This window comes from Prionailurus viverrinus, chromosome D2, assembly GCF_022837055.1.
Source record: "Prionailurus viverrinus isolate Anna chromosome D2, UM_Priviv_1.0, whole genome shotgun sequence".
Classification (NCBI taxonomy): Eukaryota; Metazoa; Chordata; class Mammalia; order Carnivora; family Felidae; genus Prionailurus; species Prionailurus viverrinus.
This window is the reverse complement of record NC_062571.1, coordinates 55,793,967-55,812,380: the sequence shown is the minus strand read 5'-3', so window position 1 is coordinate 55,812,380 and position 18,414 is coordinate 55,793,967. Positions and strand designations below refer to the sequence as shown.

At 37.6% G+C, this 18,414-nt stretch overlaps 1 protein-coding gene across 11 annotated transcripts in view; it reads right to left on the bottom strand.

The window, feature by feature from the left end:
• The window catches only part of CC2D2B (coiled-coil and C2 domain containing 2B), a 95,079-nt gene that overhangs the window by 36,124 nt on the left and 40,541 nt on the right, over positions 1–18,414 (bottom strand). For 10 of the 11 annotated variants that reach the window (XM_047824822.1, XM_047824824.1, XM_047824829.1 and 7 more), the window contains 4 exons: positions 12,999–13,137; positions 11,641–11,844; positions 1,136–1,228; positions 859–950 (listed from right to left, as the gene is read on the bottom strand). In XM_047824822.1, coding sequence (XP_047680778.1) covers positions 859–950; positions 1,136–1,228; positions 11,641–11,844; positions 12,999–13,137 — 528 coding nt within the window. The remainder of the gene's footprint in view (positions 1–858; positions 951–1,135; positions 1,229–11,640; positions 11,845–12,998; positions 13,138–18,414) is intronic. The other variant, XM_047824832.1, reaches the window with a different exon arrangement.

The window sequence follows — 18,414 nt, the reverse complement described above, 5'->3', positions numbered from 1 at the left end:
GCTGCCAGCAGTGACTTTTCCAGTAGTGGTTCCAGGACAGGAAAATCTTAGGACAAAACGAATTTGGGACAAAGGTATTTCTTTTCTTTTTCTTTCTCGCCTAAAAACGATCAATAAGGAGAGGGTTAAAAACTGAAATACTACCGGGGCACCTCGGTGCCTCAGTCAGCTAAAGCGTCCAATTACGGCTCAGGTCATGGTCTCATGGCTGTTGGGTTCAAGCCCCACAACGGGCTCTGTGCTGACACCTCAGAGCCTAGAGCCCCCTTCAGATTCTGTGTGTGTGTGTCTCTCTCTGCCCCTCCCCGGCTTGTGCTTTCTCTTAAAAAATGAACATTAAAAAAATTAAAATGCTATGCAACTGAAAATACATATCATAGATATGTCCAAAGTGCAATTTTAAATAACCAAAAAAAAAAAACCCTAATAAAAAAAATAACAAAATGGGGCGCCTGGGTGGCTCAGCTGGTTAAGCATCCAACTTTGGCTCAGGTCATGATCTCGTGATCCGTGGGTTAGAGCTCCACATCAGGCTCTGTGCTGACAGCTCAGAGCCTGGAGCCTGTTTTGGATTCTGTGTCCCCCTCTCTCTCTGCTCCTCCCCCGGCTCACACTCTGTCTCTCTCTCTCTCTCAAAAATAAATAAACATTAAAAAAATTAATAATATATTTTAAGTCACTATATTTCACTTTGTAAATGCATCCTTTGTATTCACTTTGTAATGCATCCTTTGTATTCACTTTGTAAATGCATCCTTTGCATGTAACTTAATATTAGAACAGAGAACATAGAGAAATTTGAAGGCATTATCTTACAGCTTTATATTTCATATTTAAATAATAATTTTTACTATGTACCTTGCAGATACAATTTCTTCATAATCAGCCACAACATCCGATAAGTTAACTTTGCTAACTTTGACAATTCTTCTCATTATCAACTTTTTCATCTACAAAAAAATAAATTTAATTTAAAGAAATAACAGTTTCTATTTGAAGATTAAGTATTTACAATGGTAATGGTGCCACTATTTTTCACTCCTAATTTTTGCAAGCAATGAATGGAAAAGGAGATTAGGAGGATTTCACAAAAGTGAATGCAAACATATTAATGATACTATTTTGCCATTGTTACCTTTTTCAGAAAATTGGCAGAATTAATCCGTTGTGCAGTAATAGAATTGACATCTGAAATGGGGATATCCTTCTCTATCTGAGTTTCATATTCCTAAACAGAGAATTAAGTTAGTTTCACCTCTTCAATGTCACAGAGCTCAGCTATGATACACTACAATAAAATATTAAATGTTCACTTTGGTTCATGGATAGGAGACACTGGAAATCACTGAGCATTAGCTAAGAAGAACTTTTGATTCTTTTGTTTGATTCTAGGATAAGTCCATTCATCTTTTAAAATAGAGTAATGTTGAGGAAAAAATTACGATTGAGAAATTATGAAAAAATGTGAAGATGATTGAGAAATGTTCTTTATGCATATATTTACCTGGCAATCACTGAAAATAAAACATATAGGAAACAGTATAGTATCAATAACTTTAATTTTTAATTTATAACCTTATTTTTAAAAAAAATTTTAAAGTAAACCCTACACCCAATGTGGGGCTTGAACTCACAACCCCAAGATCAAGAGTTGCATGTTCCACTGACTAAGCCAGCCAGGTGCCCCTTAACTTCTAGCTTTAAAAAGTTAATGATAGGCAGATGGCGGTGTAGGAGGACGCTGAGGTCAACGTGTCCTGCGGATCACTTAGATTCCACCCACACCTGCCTAAATAACCCAGAAAATCGCCAGAAGACTAGCAGAATGGATTCTCCAGAGGCAAGCATAGACAAGAGGCCCACAGAAGAGGGGCCCCTCCCGAAGCGGATCTCCAAAGGAAAATCCAGCTGAGCCTGCCCCTCCTGCCCCCGTGCACCTTGCAGATCCACCCCAGCTAATACGTCAGATCCCCAGCACCACAAGCCTGGCAGTGTGCAAGTAGCCCAGACGGGCCACACTACCCCACAGTGAATCCCGCCCCTAGGAGAGGGGAAGAGAAGGCACACACCAGTCTGACTGTGGCCCCAGCGGTGGGCTGGGGGCAGACATCAGGTCTGACTGCACCCACCAACGCAAGTTATTCAAGACAGCACAGGGGAAGTGGCCCTGCAGTCCCGCACCACTCCAGGGACTATCCAAAATGACGAAATGGGGGGCGCCTGGGTGGTGCAGTCGGTTAAGCGGCCGACTTCAGCCAGGTCACGATCTCCTGGTCCGGGGGTTCGAGCCCCGCGTCGGGCTCTGGGCTGATGGCTCAGAGCCTGGAGCCTGTTTCCGATTCTGTGTCTCCCTCTCTCTCTGCCCCTCCCCCGTTCATGCTCTGTCTCTCTCTGTCCCAAAAATAAATAAATGTTGAAAAAAAAAAGATTTAAAAAAAAACCCAACAAAATGACGAAATGGAAGAATTCCCCTCAAAAAAACATCCCGGAAATAACGACAGCTAATGAACTGATCAAAAACGATTTAAACAATATAACAGAAAGTGAATTTAGAGTAATAGTCATAAAATTAATCTCTGGGCTTGAAAACAGTATAAAGGACAGCAGAGAATCTATTGCTACAGAGATCAAGGGACTAAGGAACAGCCAGGAGGAGCTAAAAATGCTATTAATGATCTGCAAAATAAAATGGAGACAACCATGGCTCGGATTGAACAGGCAGAGGAGAGAATAGGTGAACTAGAAGATAAAATTATGGAAAAAGAAGAAGCTGAGAAAAAGAGAGATAAAAAAATCCAGGAGTATGAGGGGAAAATTAGAGAACTAAGTGATGCACTAAAGAGAAATCATCAATGCATAATTGGTATTCCAGAGGAGGAAGAGAGAGGGAAAGGTGCTGAAGGTGTACTTGAAGCAATAATAGCTGAGACCTTCCCTGATCTGGGGAAGGAAAAAGGCATTGAAATCCAAGAGGCACAGAGAACTCCCTTCAGATGTAACTTGAATTGATCTTCTGGACGACATATCACAGTGAAACTGGCAAAATAAAAGGATAAAGAGAAAATTCTGAAAGCAGCAAGGAATAAACGTGCTCTAACATATAAAGGGAGACCTATAAGACTCGTGACCAATCTCTCCACTGAAACTTGGCAGGCCAGAAAGGAATGGCAGGAGATCTTCAATGTGATGAACAGAAAAAATATGCAGCCGAGAATCCTTTATCCAGCAAGTCTGTCATTTAGAATAGAAGGAGAGATAAAGGTCTTCCCAAACAAACAAAAACAGAAGTAATTCGTCACCACTAAACCAGCCCTACAAGAGATCCTAAGGGGGATCCTGTGAGACAAAGTACCAGAGACATTACTACAAGCATGAAACCTACGGACATCACAATGACTCTAAACCCATATCTTTCTATAATAACACTGAATGTAAATGGACTAAATGCGCCAACCAAAAGACACAGGGTATCAGAATGGATAAAAAAACAAGACCCATCTATTTGTTGTCTACAAGAGACTCATTTTAGACCTGAGGACACCTTCAGATTGAGAGTGAGGGGATGGAGAACTATTTATCATGCCACTGGAAGTCAAAAGAAAGCTGGAGTAGCCATACTTATATCAGACAAACTAGACTTTAAATTAAAGGCTGTAACAAGAGATGAAGAAGGGCATTATATAATAATCACAGGGTCTATCCATCAGGAAGAGCTAACAATTACAAATGTCTATGTGCCGAATACAGGAGCCCCCAAATATATGAAACAATTACAAACATAAGCAACCTTATTGATAAGAATGTGGTAATTGCAGGTGACTTTAACACTCCACTTACAGAAATGGATAGATCATCTAGACACACGGTCAATAAAGAAACAAGGGCCCTGAATGATACATTGGATCAGATGGACTTGACAGATATATTTAGAACTCTGCATCCCAAAGCAACAGAATATACTTTCTTCTCGAGTGCACATGGAACATTCTCCAAGATAGATCAAATACTGGGTCACAAAACAGCCCTTCATAAGTATACAAGAATTGAAATCATACCATGCATACTTTCAGAACACAATGCTATGAAGCTTGAAATCAACCACAGGAAAAAGTCTGGAAAACCTCCAAAAGCATGGAGGTTAAAGAACACTCTACTAAAGAATGAGTGGGTCAACCAGGCAATTAGAGAAGAAATTAAAAAATATATGGAAACAAACAAAAATGAAAATACAACAATCAAACGCTTTGGGATGCAGCGAAGACAGTCCTGAGAGGAAAATACATTGCAATCCAGGCCTATCTCAAGAAACAAGAAAAATCCCAAATACAAAATCTAACAGCACACCTAAAGGAAATAGAAGCAGAACAGCGAAGACAGCCTAAACCCAGCAGAAGAAGAGAAATAATAAAGATCAGAGCAGAAATAAACAATATAGAATCTTAAAAAACTGTAGAGCAGATCAACGAAACCAAGAGTTGGTTTTTTGAAAAAATAAACAAAATTGATAAACCTCTAGCCAGGCTTCTCAAAAAGAAAAGGAAGATGACCCAAATAGATAAAATCATGAATTAAAATGGAATTATTACAACCAATCCCTCAGAAATACAAGCAATTATCAGGGAATACTATGAAAAATTATATGCCAACAAACTGGACAACCTGGAAGAAATGAACGAATTCCTAAACACCCACACTCTTCCAAAACTCAATCAGGAGGAAATAGAAAGCTTGAACAGACCCATTACCAGCGAAGAAATTGAATCAGTCATCAAAAATCTCCCAACAAGTAAGAGTCCAGGACCAGATGGCTTCCCAGGGGAGTTCTACCAGACGTTTAAAGCAGATATAATACCTATCCTTCTCAAGCTATTCCAAAAAATAGAAAGGGAAGGAAAACTTCCAGACTCATTCTATGAAGCCAGTATTACTTTGATTCCTAAACCAGACAGAGACCCATTAAAAAAAGAGAACTACAGATCAATATCCCTGATGAATATGGATGCAAAAATTCTCAATAAGATACTAGCAAATCGATACAGCATATAAATAGATACAGCATATAAAAAGAATTATTCACCATGATCAAGTGGGATTCATTCCTGGGATGCAGGGCTGGTTCAACATTCGCAAATCAATCAATGTGATACATCACATTAATAAAAGAAAAGATAAGAACCATATGATCCTGTCAATCGATGCAGAAAAGGCATTTGACAACATTCAGCAACCTTTCTTAATAAAAACCCTTGAGAAAGTCGGGATAGAAGGAACATACTTAAACATCATAAAAGCCATTTATGAAAAGCCCACACCTAACATCACCCTCAATGGGGAAAAACTGAGAGCTTTCCCCCTGAGATCAGGAACACGACAGGGATGTCCACTCTCACCGCTGTTGTTTAACATAGTGTTGGAAGTTCTAGCATCAGCAATCAGACAACAAAAGGAAATCAAAGGCATCAAAATTGGCAAAGGTGAAGTCAAGCTTTCGCTTTTTGCAGATGACATGATATTATACATGGAAAATCCGATAGACTCCACCAAAAGTCTGCTAGAACTGATACATGAATTCAGCAAAGTTGCAGGATACAAAATCAATGTACAGAAATCAGTTGCATTCTTATACACTAATAATGAAGCAACAGAAAGACAAATAAAGAAACTGATCCCATTCACAATTGCACCAAGAAGCATAAAATACCTAGGGATAAATCTAACCAAAGATGTAAACGATCTGTATGCTGAAAACTATAGAAAGCTTATGAAGGAAATTGAAGAAGATATAAAGAAATGGAAAAACATTCCGTGCTCATGGATTGGAAGAATAAATATTGTCAGAATGTCAATACTACCCAAAGCTATCTACACATTCAATGCAGTCCCAATCAAAATTAAACCAGCATTCTTCTCAAAACTAGAACAAGCAATCCTAAAATTCATATGGAACCACAAAAGGCCCCGAATAGCCAAAGTAATTTTGAAGAAGAAGACCAAAGCAGGAGGCATCACAATCCCAGACTTTAGCCTCTACTACAAAGCTGTCATCATCAAGACAGCATGGTATTGGCACAAAAACAGACACATAGACCAATGGAATAGACTAGAAACCCCAGAACTAGACCCACAAACGTATGGCCAACTCATCTCTGACAAAGCAGGAAAGAACATCCAATGGAAAAAAGACAGTCTCTTTAACAAATGGTGCTGGGAGAACTGGACAGCAACATGCAGAAGATTGAAACTAGACCACTTTATTACACCATTCACAAAAATAAACTCAAAATGGATAAAGGACCTGAATGTGAGACAGGAAACCATCACAACCCTAGAGGAGAAAGCAGGAAAAGACCTCTCTGACCTCAGTCGTAGCAATTTCTTACTTGACACATCCCCAAAGGCAAGGGAATTAAAGGCAAAAGTGAATTACTGGGACCTTATGAAGATAAAAAGCTTCTGCACAGCAAAGGAAACAACCAACAAAACTAAAAGGCAATCAATGGAATGGGAAAAGATATTTGCCATTGACGTATTGGACAAAGGGCTAGTATCTAAAATCTATAAAGAGCTCACCAAACTCCACACCTGAAAAACCCAGTGAAAATAACCCAGTGAAGAAATGGGTAAAAAACATGAATAGACACTTCCCTAAAGAAGACATCCAGATGGCCAACAGGCACATGAAAAGATGCTCAATATCACTCCTCATCAGGGAAATACAAATCAAAACCACACTCATGTATCACCTCACGCCAGTCAGAGTGGCCAAAATGAACAAATCAGGAGACTACAGATGCTGGAGAGGATGTGGAGAAACGGGAGCCCTCTTGCACTGTTGGTGGGAATGCAAACTGGTGCAGCCACTCTGGAAAACAGTGTGGAGGTTCCTCAAAAAATTAAAAATAGACCTACCCAATGACCCAGCAGTAGCACTGCTAGGAATTTACCCAAGGGATACAGGAGTACTGATGCATAGGGGCACTTGTACCCCAATGTTTATAGCAGCACTCTCAACAATAGTCAAATTATGGAAAGAGCCTAAATGTTCATCAACTGATGAATGGATAAAGAAATTGTGGTTTATATACACAATGGAGTACTACGTGGCAATGAGAAAGAATGAAATATGGCCCTTTGTAGCAATGTGGATAGAACTGGAGAGTGTGATGCTAAGTGAAATAAGCCATACAGAGAAAGACAGATACCATATATTTTCACTCTTATGTGGATCCTGAGAAACTTAACAGAAACCCATGGGGGAGGGGAAGGAAAAAAAAAAGAGGTTAGAGTGGGAGAGAGAGCCAAAGCATAAGAGACTCTTAAAAACTGAGAACAAGCTGAGGGTTGATGGGGGGTGGGAGGGAGGGGAGGGTGGGTGATGGGTATTGAGGAGGGCACCTTTTGGGATGAGCACTGGGTGTTGTATGGAAACCAATTTGACAATAAATTTCATATATTGAAAAAAAAAGTTAATGATAACTTTAATTTTACATCCAACAGTTGGTATAAGATTGTCAGGCTGTGTCATCTATATAATTTAGAATAAATCTGCATCTGTTATATCTGCATTTGTGGGATACATCCTTAATGTACATGGAAATTGTTTTACATTATGGATATCACCAAACACTACCCAAAAATAATGAAGTAGATACTTTATAACTTTCAGCTATATTACAATGAAAATTCTTTTATCTGAAAGTAACTTATTTGTTCTTCCAATTTTCTGCAAGAAATCTTGAATTTAATTCTGTTGGTTGGTAACTTTTACTTAAAAATATATAAATATTTCATATCACTTCGTTCTTTAAAGTATTAATTTATAGGAATTACTTAAATATTATATCTCGATATTAATTTTTGTTATATGTGTTATAAATATATTTTCTTAATCTGTAGGGTTTTAATCTTAGTATCAAATTTATTAAGCTTTTCCTTTTTAATTTATACTTTTTGTGTTTTAAGAAATACTTTCTTACCCTAAGATTAAGATATTCAGTTAAGTTTTGCTTTTCACATTTTCCTTTTTATGAAGTTTTTTATTTTAATTCCAGTATAGGTAACATAATTCACGTGTAATCTTCATTACACATGGTATGTATTCCTTTTGTGAGATTTGAATTTGACTTTCCTTCTTTCTACAGAGATGACCAGAACCACTTAACAGATAGTCCATTTTTTTCCAACTGATTTGTGACAATACCTCTGCCAAACATAGAAGTTTCCACACATGCATGATAAGTCTGTTTGGAGGCCCTGTGCTCTATTTCACTGGTTTGGGATTGTATTACTACATTTTCACGTTAATTTGGGGAGGACCAGCATCCTACAATGTGGGCATCTTACAACTTCCTATCAGTGAACACTTACTCAGATTTTTTTTACATCATTCAAAATGTTTTATAATTGTCTCCACTAAGTTTTTGAACATCTTTTTGTTAAATATACTCCTGAGTATCTTAGAGTTTTTATTGTCATTGAAGGGGTATCTTCATTAAGTTACATTTTTAGTAGGTTTTTACTGATGTATAGAATGTTATTTATTTTTGTCTTTATTTTCTCCTCAGATTTTTCAAACCTACAGAAAATTACCAAGAATGTTAAAATCCATATACTCATTTTCTTGATTAAGTAATTACAGTTGATCCTTGAACAACATGGCTTTGAACTGTGCAGGCACACTTAGATACAGATTTTTTTTGCAGTATGGTACTGAAAATATATTTTTTCTTCATTACGATTTTCTTAATAACATTTTCTTTTCTCTCTAGCTTACTTTATGGAATACAGCATATAATAATGTAACATACAAAATATGTGTTAATCAATGCTTTATGTTATTGGTAACACATCTAGTCCACAACAGGCTATTAGTTCAGTCTGAGGGGAGTCAAAAGTTATACACAAACTTTCAACTGCTCAGGGTTCGACGCTCCTAACCCCCAAGTTGTTACAGGATCAACTGTGTACTTTGCCACATCTGCTTAATCTCTTTTATTATTTTTATTATTTTGGCTAAAATATCTCAAAGTAAATTATAGATACCATGATACCTCATTCCTAAATAAATACTTCAGCATGAATCTTCAAAAAACTAAGGACTAACAACCACGATGCCATAATCTCAGACAACAAAATTAACAATTTCCCAGTATTATTTAATACTCATCCCATAGTCAAATTTCACCAATTGCCATTTTTCTCCCTCAAAATCTAGATCTAATTACGGATCATATTGCCTGTGGTTGTCCCTTTAGTCTTTTTTAATCTAGAATACTCTGCTTTTTTAAAGAGATTAAAACAGTTGTACCTGCCAGCCAGTTGTCCCACATTGCAAATTTGATTGTTTCAGTGGTGCCACTTAGCTTGTTTCTCTAGTCTTCCTATCTCTTGTAAACAAATTCATCTAAAGTCCTAATTGGAATCAGATTACACATATTTGGCAAGGATACTTCATTATAATGTTGTGTATTTTATACTGTATCATGTAAGGGCCAGTAATATCTGGCTGTCCTTTATTAGTGTATCAGTTTTCTATTGCTGCTGTAACAAATTATCACAGATTAAGTGGCTTCCAACAACAGAAACTTATCCTCTCACAGTTTTGTAGGTGTGAGGTTCTAGTTCTCTGCCCCAGGTCTCTGCCCCAGGTCTCACAAGGTGTAGGCCAGCCAGGTTCTTATTGGGAAGCTCCAGAAGGATCTGTTTCCGAGCTCACTGACACTGTTGGCAGAATCCAGGACCCTGCAGCTACGGGACTGAGGTCTGATTCCCTTGCTGCTGTCAGCTGGGGCCCCCTCTTAGCTTCCAGGGACCCGTCTCCAGTCTTTACAGGTAGGTGGGTCTCTAAATCTCAGAGCCAGCAACCACATGTTGAATCCTTCTCTTGACAAATCTCTGATTTCTCTTGCTGCTGTTTTTCCTCCCAGCTGGAAAAATTTCTCTGCTTTTAAAGGCTCATATAATTAGATTAGGTCCACCCAGGTAATCCAGGATAATCTCCCTGTTTTAAACAACGTAACAGAACATATTCACAGGTTCTGGGGATCAGGGAGTGGACATCCTTAGGGAGTCATTATTCTGTCTACCACAATTAATAAGATTAAGTTGGATCACTGAGTCGAGATGGTGACAACTAGATTTCTTCATTGTAGAGGCACAATGTTCTTTTTGCCCTAACAAAATTGCTATTCATTTTAAAATATGGATATTATGTTCAACAAATTTATTATTTTTGATAGTTTGTTGTAGATTCTCTTATGTTTTCCATGAAGACAAATGTATTTTCTGCAAACAAAGGCAGTTTGTCTTTTCTAATTCTAATTTCCTTCTTTCCTTTCTTCTTTTTGTCTTAATGTATTGGCTCTTACTGGTAGAGATAATAGTGGCCATCCTTATGTTGTTCAGATTAATGGGAAAATTGATATCTATCCACTGAGTATAATATTTGTCTAGGAGCCTATGAGGAAACAGATTTCTGGTCATGATCCTTACACCAACTCAGTTTCAGAACCACACAGACAGTAGGGTCACTGAATCATACTCACGGGACCGATTATAAGGAACAGGTTTTTTCCAGAATGCTAGAAAGCTGGAGACAGAGAATTTGTTCAGGGACACTTAGGTACTGGCTCTATTTCTTTTCTTGAAGGATAATATGGCCTTGACTTGGGTTCAAGAGCCAGAAGAGTCCAAAGTTTGTAAACATGCCCTTAAATGGAAGTGCATTTACCATATAAGTATTAATTCTCCTAGAGTAGTTATGTAAATTTTGCCTATTGTGTACAGGGGATTTTTGTTTGATTGATTTGTTTGTTTGTTTGTTTCATTTTGTTTTGTTAACTCTGGCAAAACCTTACTCTGTGTGGACATGTCACAAGAAGCTTAATCCCCATTAGGGTTCCAAAGCCCAGGAAAAACCAGCATCAAAATTTGTTGCAGGTGTCCTGTCCTATGTTCTGCTCTGCTTCTGTATGTTTCTGCATCCCTGGCTGATTACATCTGAAACTCAATCTAATCATCCAGTGGGTGTGTAGGTGGTGCCTTCTCGTCTCCCAACCTCTCCCTATAACTTGAGTTTTAAATGTAATGAGTCTTGTATATATTTGTTTGCATATACTCTAAATTAGGGTATAAAAGCTAAAGGATGGCTAAGTGGCAGCAACAAAAACAAACATACAGAATTCTTTACATTATTTTTTTTTTAATGTGTAATTATTTTTGAGAGAGAGAGAGAGAGAGAGAGAGAGAGCAAGTAACACAGAATCTGAAGCAGGCTTCAGGCTCTGAGCTGTCAGCAGACCCAGTCGTGAGATCTTGACCTGAGCCAAAGTCGTATGCTTAATCAACTGAGCCACCCAGGCACCCCTACATTATTTTTTAAAACAAGTTTTATTATATTTTATATTAAGTGGTGTACTGCAATTTCCTTTCAGCCCAGGACAAAAACAAATATCAAAGAATTTATTCATTTTTTTTTCATTGATTGATAATAACCAAAGTGAAATTAAAAAACCTATTTTAACCTACTTTTAAAGTAAACGTATTTTACTAGTTAAAAAAAAGAAAAAATAAGATAGATTTAAAGCAGAAAAAATATTAATCTATCACACAATAAGTCATATTCAAATAGAAACCATGTACCTGGAAGACTAAATCTGGAATCTCTTTATCATAGAGAGGCATTTGCTGCAGAAGGAAAACATCTAATTGACCTGCATTTCTAAGTTGCAATAGCTGGAAACGTTTACTCTTTTCCATTTCCTCTTCAGAGACAAAGTTAAATTCATCTTGCATCTGTTCAAGACGAAAATACTTTGGAATGTCCTGTCCTTTATGTTTCATGTACTATAAAACATAAATAATGTAAAGTCTTTACTGAAAATATTAATTTTTTTGAATTCAAGAATTATTTCAAAACACTGTTTCTCCCTCCCCCCGCCCAACTGTGAGATGTGAGAGTTTCCATATATGTAGGAAATGGAGCAATGAATCTATACAAGAGATAGAATCTGGGGGAAAAAAAAGAAAGAAAGAAAAGGAAAAACAGAATCCAGCATTTATGGCTTCCCAACCTTTTCCTGGTCGTGACTTGAGCGAAAAATGAAAATACTTGTATTGCGCACTGGGTTAAAAGAGGAGACTATTTATATCTGGTTGCCATAACTGTTGAGAAAGGATCAAAATTTCTGTACACCTGTAACCAACTGAGCACGTTAGTTGGGGAGCTCTGATCTAGGGAAGCTTAACTGCAACGATCTGTGCATTGTTTTAGCCTATAAATGCACATGTGAGTACATGGTTCATGTAAAGAAGAGAGCTAGCTGCCAAAGATTTATTCGCTGTAGTTCTACAAGGAAAAATAAAACACAGAATGAATAACTACAGTAAAAGACAGAATGATATCAGAGCCATAGAAGTTATAAAAAGAAAAAAAAGTTAACAGGAGCGAAAAGAACGAAGGGCCAGTATCTAACTGAGGTTATCAAGGAAACCTTCACCAGACTTGCATGGTAGGTGAGACAGTCACCATGGGTGCCCTTCTGGGCAGAGGGAATGACATGCATAAAGGTATGAAGAATGCATGTTTGAGGCACACAGAGCAGTTCAGATGGCTATAAGAAAGAGAAGTGAACAGATAATGGAGCCTTTGAGGGAAAGAATGTGTCTATAAATCATCTTTATACCTCTGGCATCTATAATACCACTGGTCCTCAGTAGTTACATAAGAGATGTTAGCTTGAAGGTTAGCCTGTAGGGTGTACTGCAGGCTGCTAAGGAAGGGCAGAGTACCAACCATCAGGTCTCCACTAGCAATTATTTCAGTTGCTAAATTTCTAATCGCCTTTACAGTACTGTAAACTGGTTGAAAGTTATGTCCCCAGAATTATCTTTACATGCCTCGTGGTGCCTAGAAAAATATACAGCAAACTTTGAAGTATGAGGGAGGAGAGCTTACAAAATAGAATATATTTGTAGTATTGATATTTGCTATAACTTACCATGACAAATTCCATTAAATCAGAATATTCTGGATTATTTGGATCAATTTTTACTTCGTTTGCCCATTCAAAAAGCTTCCGTGCATTAATGAGCCATGGAATTCCAGGAACGCCTCTTGCATCTACATTCCTTAACACACTAACATAGAGAAAAGTATTTGGTGACTTTGCATACTATATGCAGGTTGTGTGTCTGTTATGCTGGGTAAAACCTACCCATTCCAGGTAGTTAAAGATGAAAGCTATCCTTCCCCTGCATTTAAGGATAAAACAGAAGATTTGGGTGTGATATCTCTCCTGGTTCTTCGCACATTCTAACTTGTATCATAGCTTGTTGATTAACGTGTCTACCACCTTCCTTAAGAGACAATAAGCTTCTTAACAGTAACGGCTATAAATATCCATCTTTGCCATCTCCACCCTGTGTAGTAGCTAAAACACAGTAGATGCCCAAGTGAATAGTGCTTACTGAATGTACTTTGGAAACCCTGAGGAAAGTAACTTGTTAAATATTTTCTTTCTATAGGACGCACAATATTGAAATTTAATCAAGATGTTAGCTTTAGCAAAATTAATAAAGTCCACAATATAAAAAGAATCTTTAGGCTCTATCTTTACAATTGAAACATAATATAGAGTAATACTGGGACATATTCTGCCAGAAGACTATCTTTGCTCATATGAGGCCATCTGGAGAAGTTGGAGAGCTATAGGAATCTAGACTCATAATTCATTCTTGGTGGCCTCAGCTATAGGCTAAGTGCAAAAGAAATTCAACCCCAAACAGTAAGGATTTCTTTGGAGCCATCAATTATCCGTTATTTCATCTCTCTCTTTATAGATAATTTGCCTCATCATGTGTAATTAGAGGGATTTGTACCAGAAAATCTCTAAGATCCTTTCCATAAAGTAACTCAAGAAACGCTCCAGTCCATAAACTGGGAGTCCAGAAATACAGTTCTAACTCAGATTAAATAATGTCTTAATCCAAACAGGGACACTATCTTATATTGTCTACTTTCCATCAGCTTCTATTCATATTTCTCTGATGAATCTTTAGAAGCTATTGCTCACTAAGCCAATTCCTGGTTTGATAGGATGTAAACACAATTACAAATAGGTGAAGTATGAGTATTCTTCCTTTCTTTAATTCCTATTTCTGTCCTTGTATTCGAACTGTTTTGATATCTTTGTCACAAGAGATCTCTAGGGCCTAATACCCCTGACGTTATCATGTAAGAAACTTTCCTTGTCACAGGAAATTTTCCTTCTCCTAGGAAGAGCCCTGGCCTAGGTCACAAAGCCCGAGACAAAGCTTACATGTTATAGATTAAGGAGAGAAACTTACCCATGATTTCTGCCTCATGGACAGTAATAAAGACCTCAGAACATCTCCTACCTTTGCTACAGTGATTCTTCCCCTTACCTCATAGGTGTTCAGCTGTGGGCTACGGCAAAATCCCTGTCACCTGTATTTCCTTCTCCACAACCAAATGCCAAGCAAGTAACACAATTCAGTGGCATTAAATATATTCACAGTGTTGTACAACCACCATCACTATCTCGTTCCAGAACTTTTATCATTCCAAACAGAAACTCTGTTAAACAGCAACTCAACAACTCCCCATCCCTCCCTCCCTTCAACTGCTGGCTTTTGTCTCTATGAATTAAGCCAAAAAAAAAATAAAAAAATTAAAAAAAAGGTAAAGTTATTAAGGGAGAAAAGACAGACTGTCTACAAAACACCAACACGGCAGACTTTTAAACAGGAATAATAAATCCCAGAAAATTATGCAATTCTAGCTTCAAAGTGTCAATGGAAAATAAAATAAAAATCAACCTCAGATTTTACACCCAAACTATTATTCAAGAATGAGGACAAAGGTGGCACCTGGGTGGCTCCGTTGGTTAAGTGTTAGACTCTTGATTTTGGCTTGGGTCATGATCTCACGGTCATGAGACTCAGCCCTGCACTGGGCTTTGCACTGAGCAGGGAGCCTGCTTAAGATTCTCCCTCTGCCCTCTCCCCTGCTCTCTCTCTCTCTCAAAGAAGTAGGAGGACTAAATAAATATATACAATAACTAAACAAATTTGCTAGCCACAGAAAGTGAGTGGAAGAATCATTAAAGGAGCAAATTTTCAGTAAGAAAAGTAAATGTAGAATGAAAGTGTGAAAGATAAACAGGTGCAAATACAAAAGTCAATCATGGCAGAAAAGTAAATTAACTAATGAGCATAAGAAAAACTGTTTCATATTTTAAAAATGTGTTAAACCAAAACTCTAGACAACAATCACTGAGATTAGAGAGATGTGCTCAGTGTGGTATTAAAACATGCCAAGATTTTCTTTTCATTCACTGCTTCATCTCCAGCTCATTGATGAATGAATGAATGAATGAATGAATGAGTAAATCAGAGAATAAATGAAGCCTTTATTTTGGATCTCCTTTGGTTCCACGCTCTGACTCTCACAAGCCAGCCTTGCTTTTTGGAGCACCCATCCTAGGTTTCTGGAACACCTTCTCAGCACCAGTCCTTGAGCACCCACAACTGTAGAGGAGAGTTCTGGAACCAATGATGCTGATCACAGAGGCCCCAGCTATAAAGTTTTACTTCAAGTTAACTACTTTAGAGAGCACTCTGGACTTTGAAACCTTCTCTTGCAATTCACTTCCTGTTGAAATCTGTCATCTGTCCTGATCTTTCACAGAACTGCTTTCCATCTTTTGTAAACTTGAGTTCCCAAGTAAAGGAACTGCTACCTGCAGCATCACAGATGCCATCAGAGAAAAAGCTTCAAGAAGTGAAATGATACGGACAGGCCAGTGAATATGGCCAGAAGTTCACTGGTAGCATTCAGGAATAAATTGGTTAAGTTAGAGAGGGAATGTGTGAATAAAAAGTGGAGGCAAAGTACAAAGATGAGTAGACCACACAAATGAGGACTTGGACAGGAAAAATGGTCAAGACAGGTCTTCAGAGTTTAATCAAATGCCTGGGTTTTTCTTTGTTTTAAAACAAAGAAGGCTTCTTGGATACCAAAGACTAACAGCTTAGGGAAATGGAATAGTTAAAGATAATGTAAGAAAAAGGGATATAAATACATCATCAGGATCCTAAAGGGGACAAAGTTCCAAATTACCTGTATAAAAGCTTCAGAGTAAGGAGAACAAACATTTGACTCCAAGAAAAAAAGCAAGGAATAGTATGATGAGGCAAAGATTGGAAATAGCTGCAGTGGGGACTATGCTAGGGAAAAACTAAGAAATAAAAACAAATAATGGTTCAGAGTATTAAAAGGTTACTCACTAGCTCCAAATGAATTACCTTTATTAATTTTCCATTTTTCTCTAAAATGCCCTTACTCAGGTCTCTAAGGAGATGACCTTGTGTACTCAGCAAAACAAGGACATCATTAAAATTTTGTTTCTGTCTACATAGTTATTTCTGTCTCCTCTGATTTAAAGAGATATTTCCTCTTCTCTGAAGCCATAGCTATTCACTTGCATTCTGGTTCAACATCTTCTTTCTGTGAAGGATCGCATACTCTTTCTAGTACATTCTGGCTCTTTCTCTATGGATTTCATTACTTGTTCTAGGAAGATAAAGATTGCCCCAACTTTCAAGAAACCTATACTTCGATTCTACTGTCTCTCTTATTTTCAGCCTCTTCTTAAAACTTCTTGACCTCAGTTTCCTCAATATCAATTGCTGAGTGCTACTGACACTTTGTTTTTTTTCTCTAAAACTATTGCCAAGGAAAGCATTTTTGAACTCTTACTGTCACTCTGGCCATATCTCACTGGTTTTATACACAGTGATCTCATTGTTATTTTTAAAATAGTCTCTAATTTCAGTCTTGGTTTCCTGTTTAACCCGTTACTTATAGCAATGTTTTAAATTTTAAAAATTATTTTATTTTAAAAATAGACTCTTTAGAGTTTTAGGTTCAGAGCAAGACTGATCAGAAAGTGCACAGTTTCCATGTATCTCCTACCCCCGCTCCCACCCCCCAAAAAATGCCACCTCCTCTACTATCAACATCCTTTAACAGATGTATAATTTAGTACATTCATCACAATAAAAGACTTGCATTTGTTACAATCAATGGTTGACACATCATTATCACTCCAAGTCCACAGTTTACATTACAGTTTGTTTTTGGTGTTATACATTCCATTCCATAGGTTTTGACAAACATGTAATGACAGGTATCTACAATGATAATATCATATAGATAGTAGTTTCACTGCCCTAAAAATCCTGTGTGTCCTGCCTATTCATCCCCGCCTCCTCCTAATGCCTGGCGACCACTGATATTTTTTTGTCTCCACAGTTCTGACTTTTCCATAATGTCATATAGTTGGATATATAACTACGTCCTTTAAAAATATGTGTTTAGAGGTGCCTGGGTGGTTCAGCTGGTTGAGCGACCAACTCTTGATTTCAGCTCAGGTCATGATCTATAGTTCGTGAATCTGAGCCCTGCGTCAGGCTCTGCACTGACAGCACAGAGCCTGCTTGGGATTCTCTCTTTCTCCCTGTCTCTCTGCCTCTCTCCTGCTTGTGTGTGCTCTCTCTCTCTCAAAATAAATACATAAACTTAAAAAAACACATAAAAATTCCATACTATTAAAAAATAATAACAAATATGTGTTTTGATGGGGAGGGGAAAGACCATCTTTTTGTTATCATCATTCATTAATTTTTAAATGATGGAAACCACTTGCCGCTTACATTTACTATTTTATTTAAATGCAGCAAACATATAAACCAGTATTATCATTTTTATAGAATTTTACTGTACTTAATTCTAGCAATCCTATTTGTGGTATAATCTAGAAATTAATCCCAATTTCTCTAAGAAGTCCTAGGACATAGGGGCGTCTGGCTGGCTCAGTTGGTTAAGCGTCCAGCTCTTGATTTCAGCTCAGGTCATGATCTTATAGTTTGAGGGATCAAGCCCCATGTTAGGCTCTGTGCTGACAGCATGGGGCCTTCTTGGGATTCTCTCTCTCCCTCTCTCTCTGCCCCTACCCTGCACTCTCGTGCTCACTCTTTCTGTCTCTCTCACTCTCTCTCAAAATAAATAAACTTAAAAAAAATAAATAAAGAAGTCCTGGGACATGAATAAGATTTCTAGGATTTTTCTTCTAGCAAACTGATAATGCATAAATGATTCTTTCATAATCCAAAATGTTTGGGAGATATAAAGGCTTCACAAATAAAATCCTTGGGAGTACTTGGCCCCTGCCTGCAAGAGCTATGGAACCGTCTCTGTCATCATCCATGTAGCTATTAACCTAAGCATTAAAGAGATACAGTCACTTACATGTAAATGCAAATAAAAATAAATAGTCCAAATAAACTGACCTGCTCTAACCACTGCTAGAGTTTTTTTTCCCTTTTACAGAT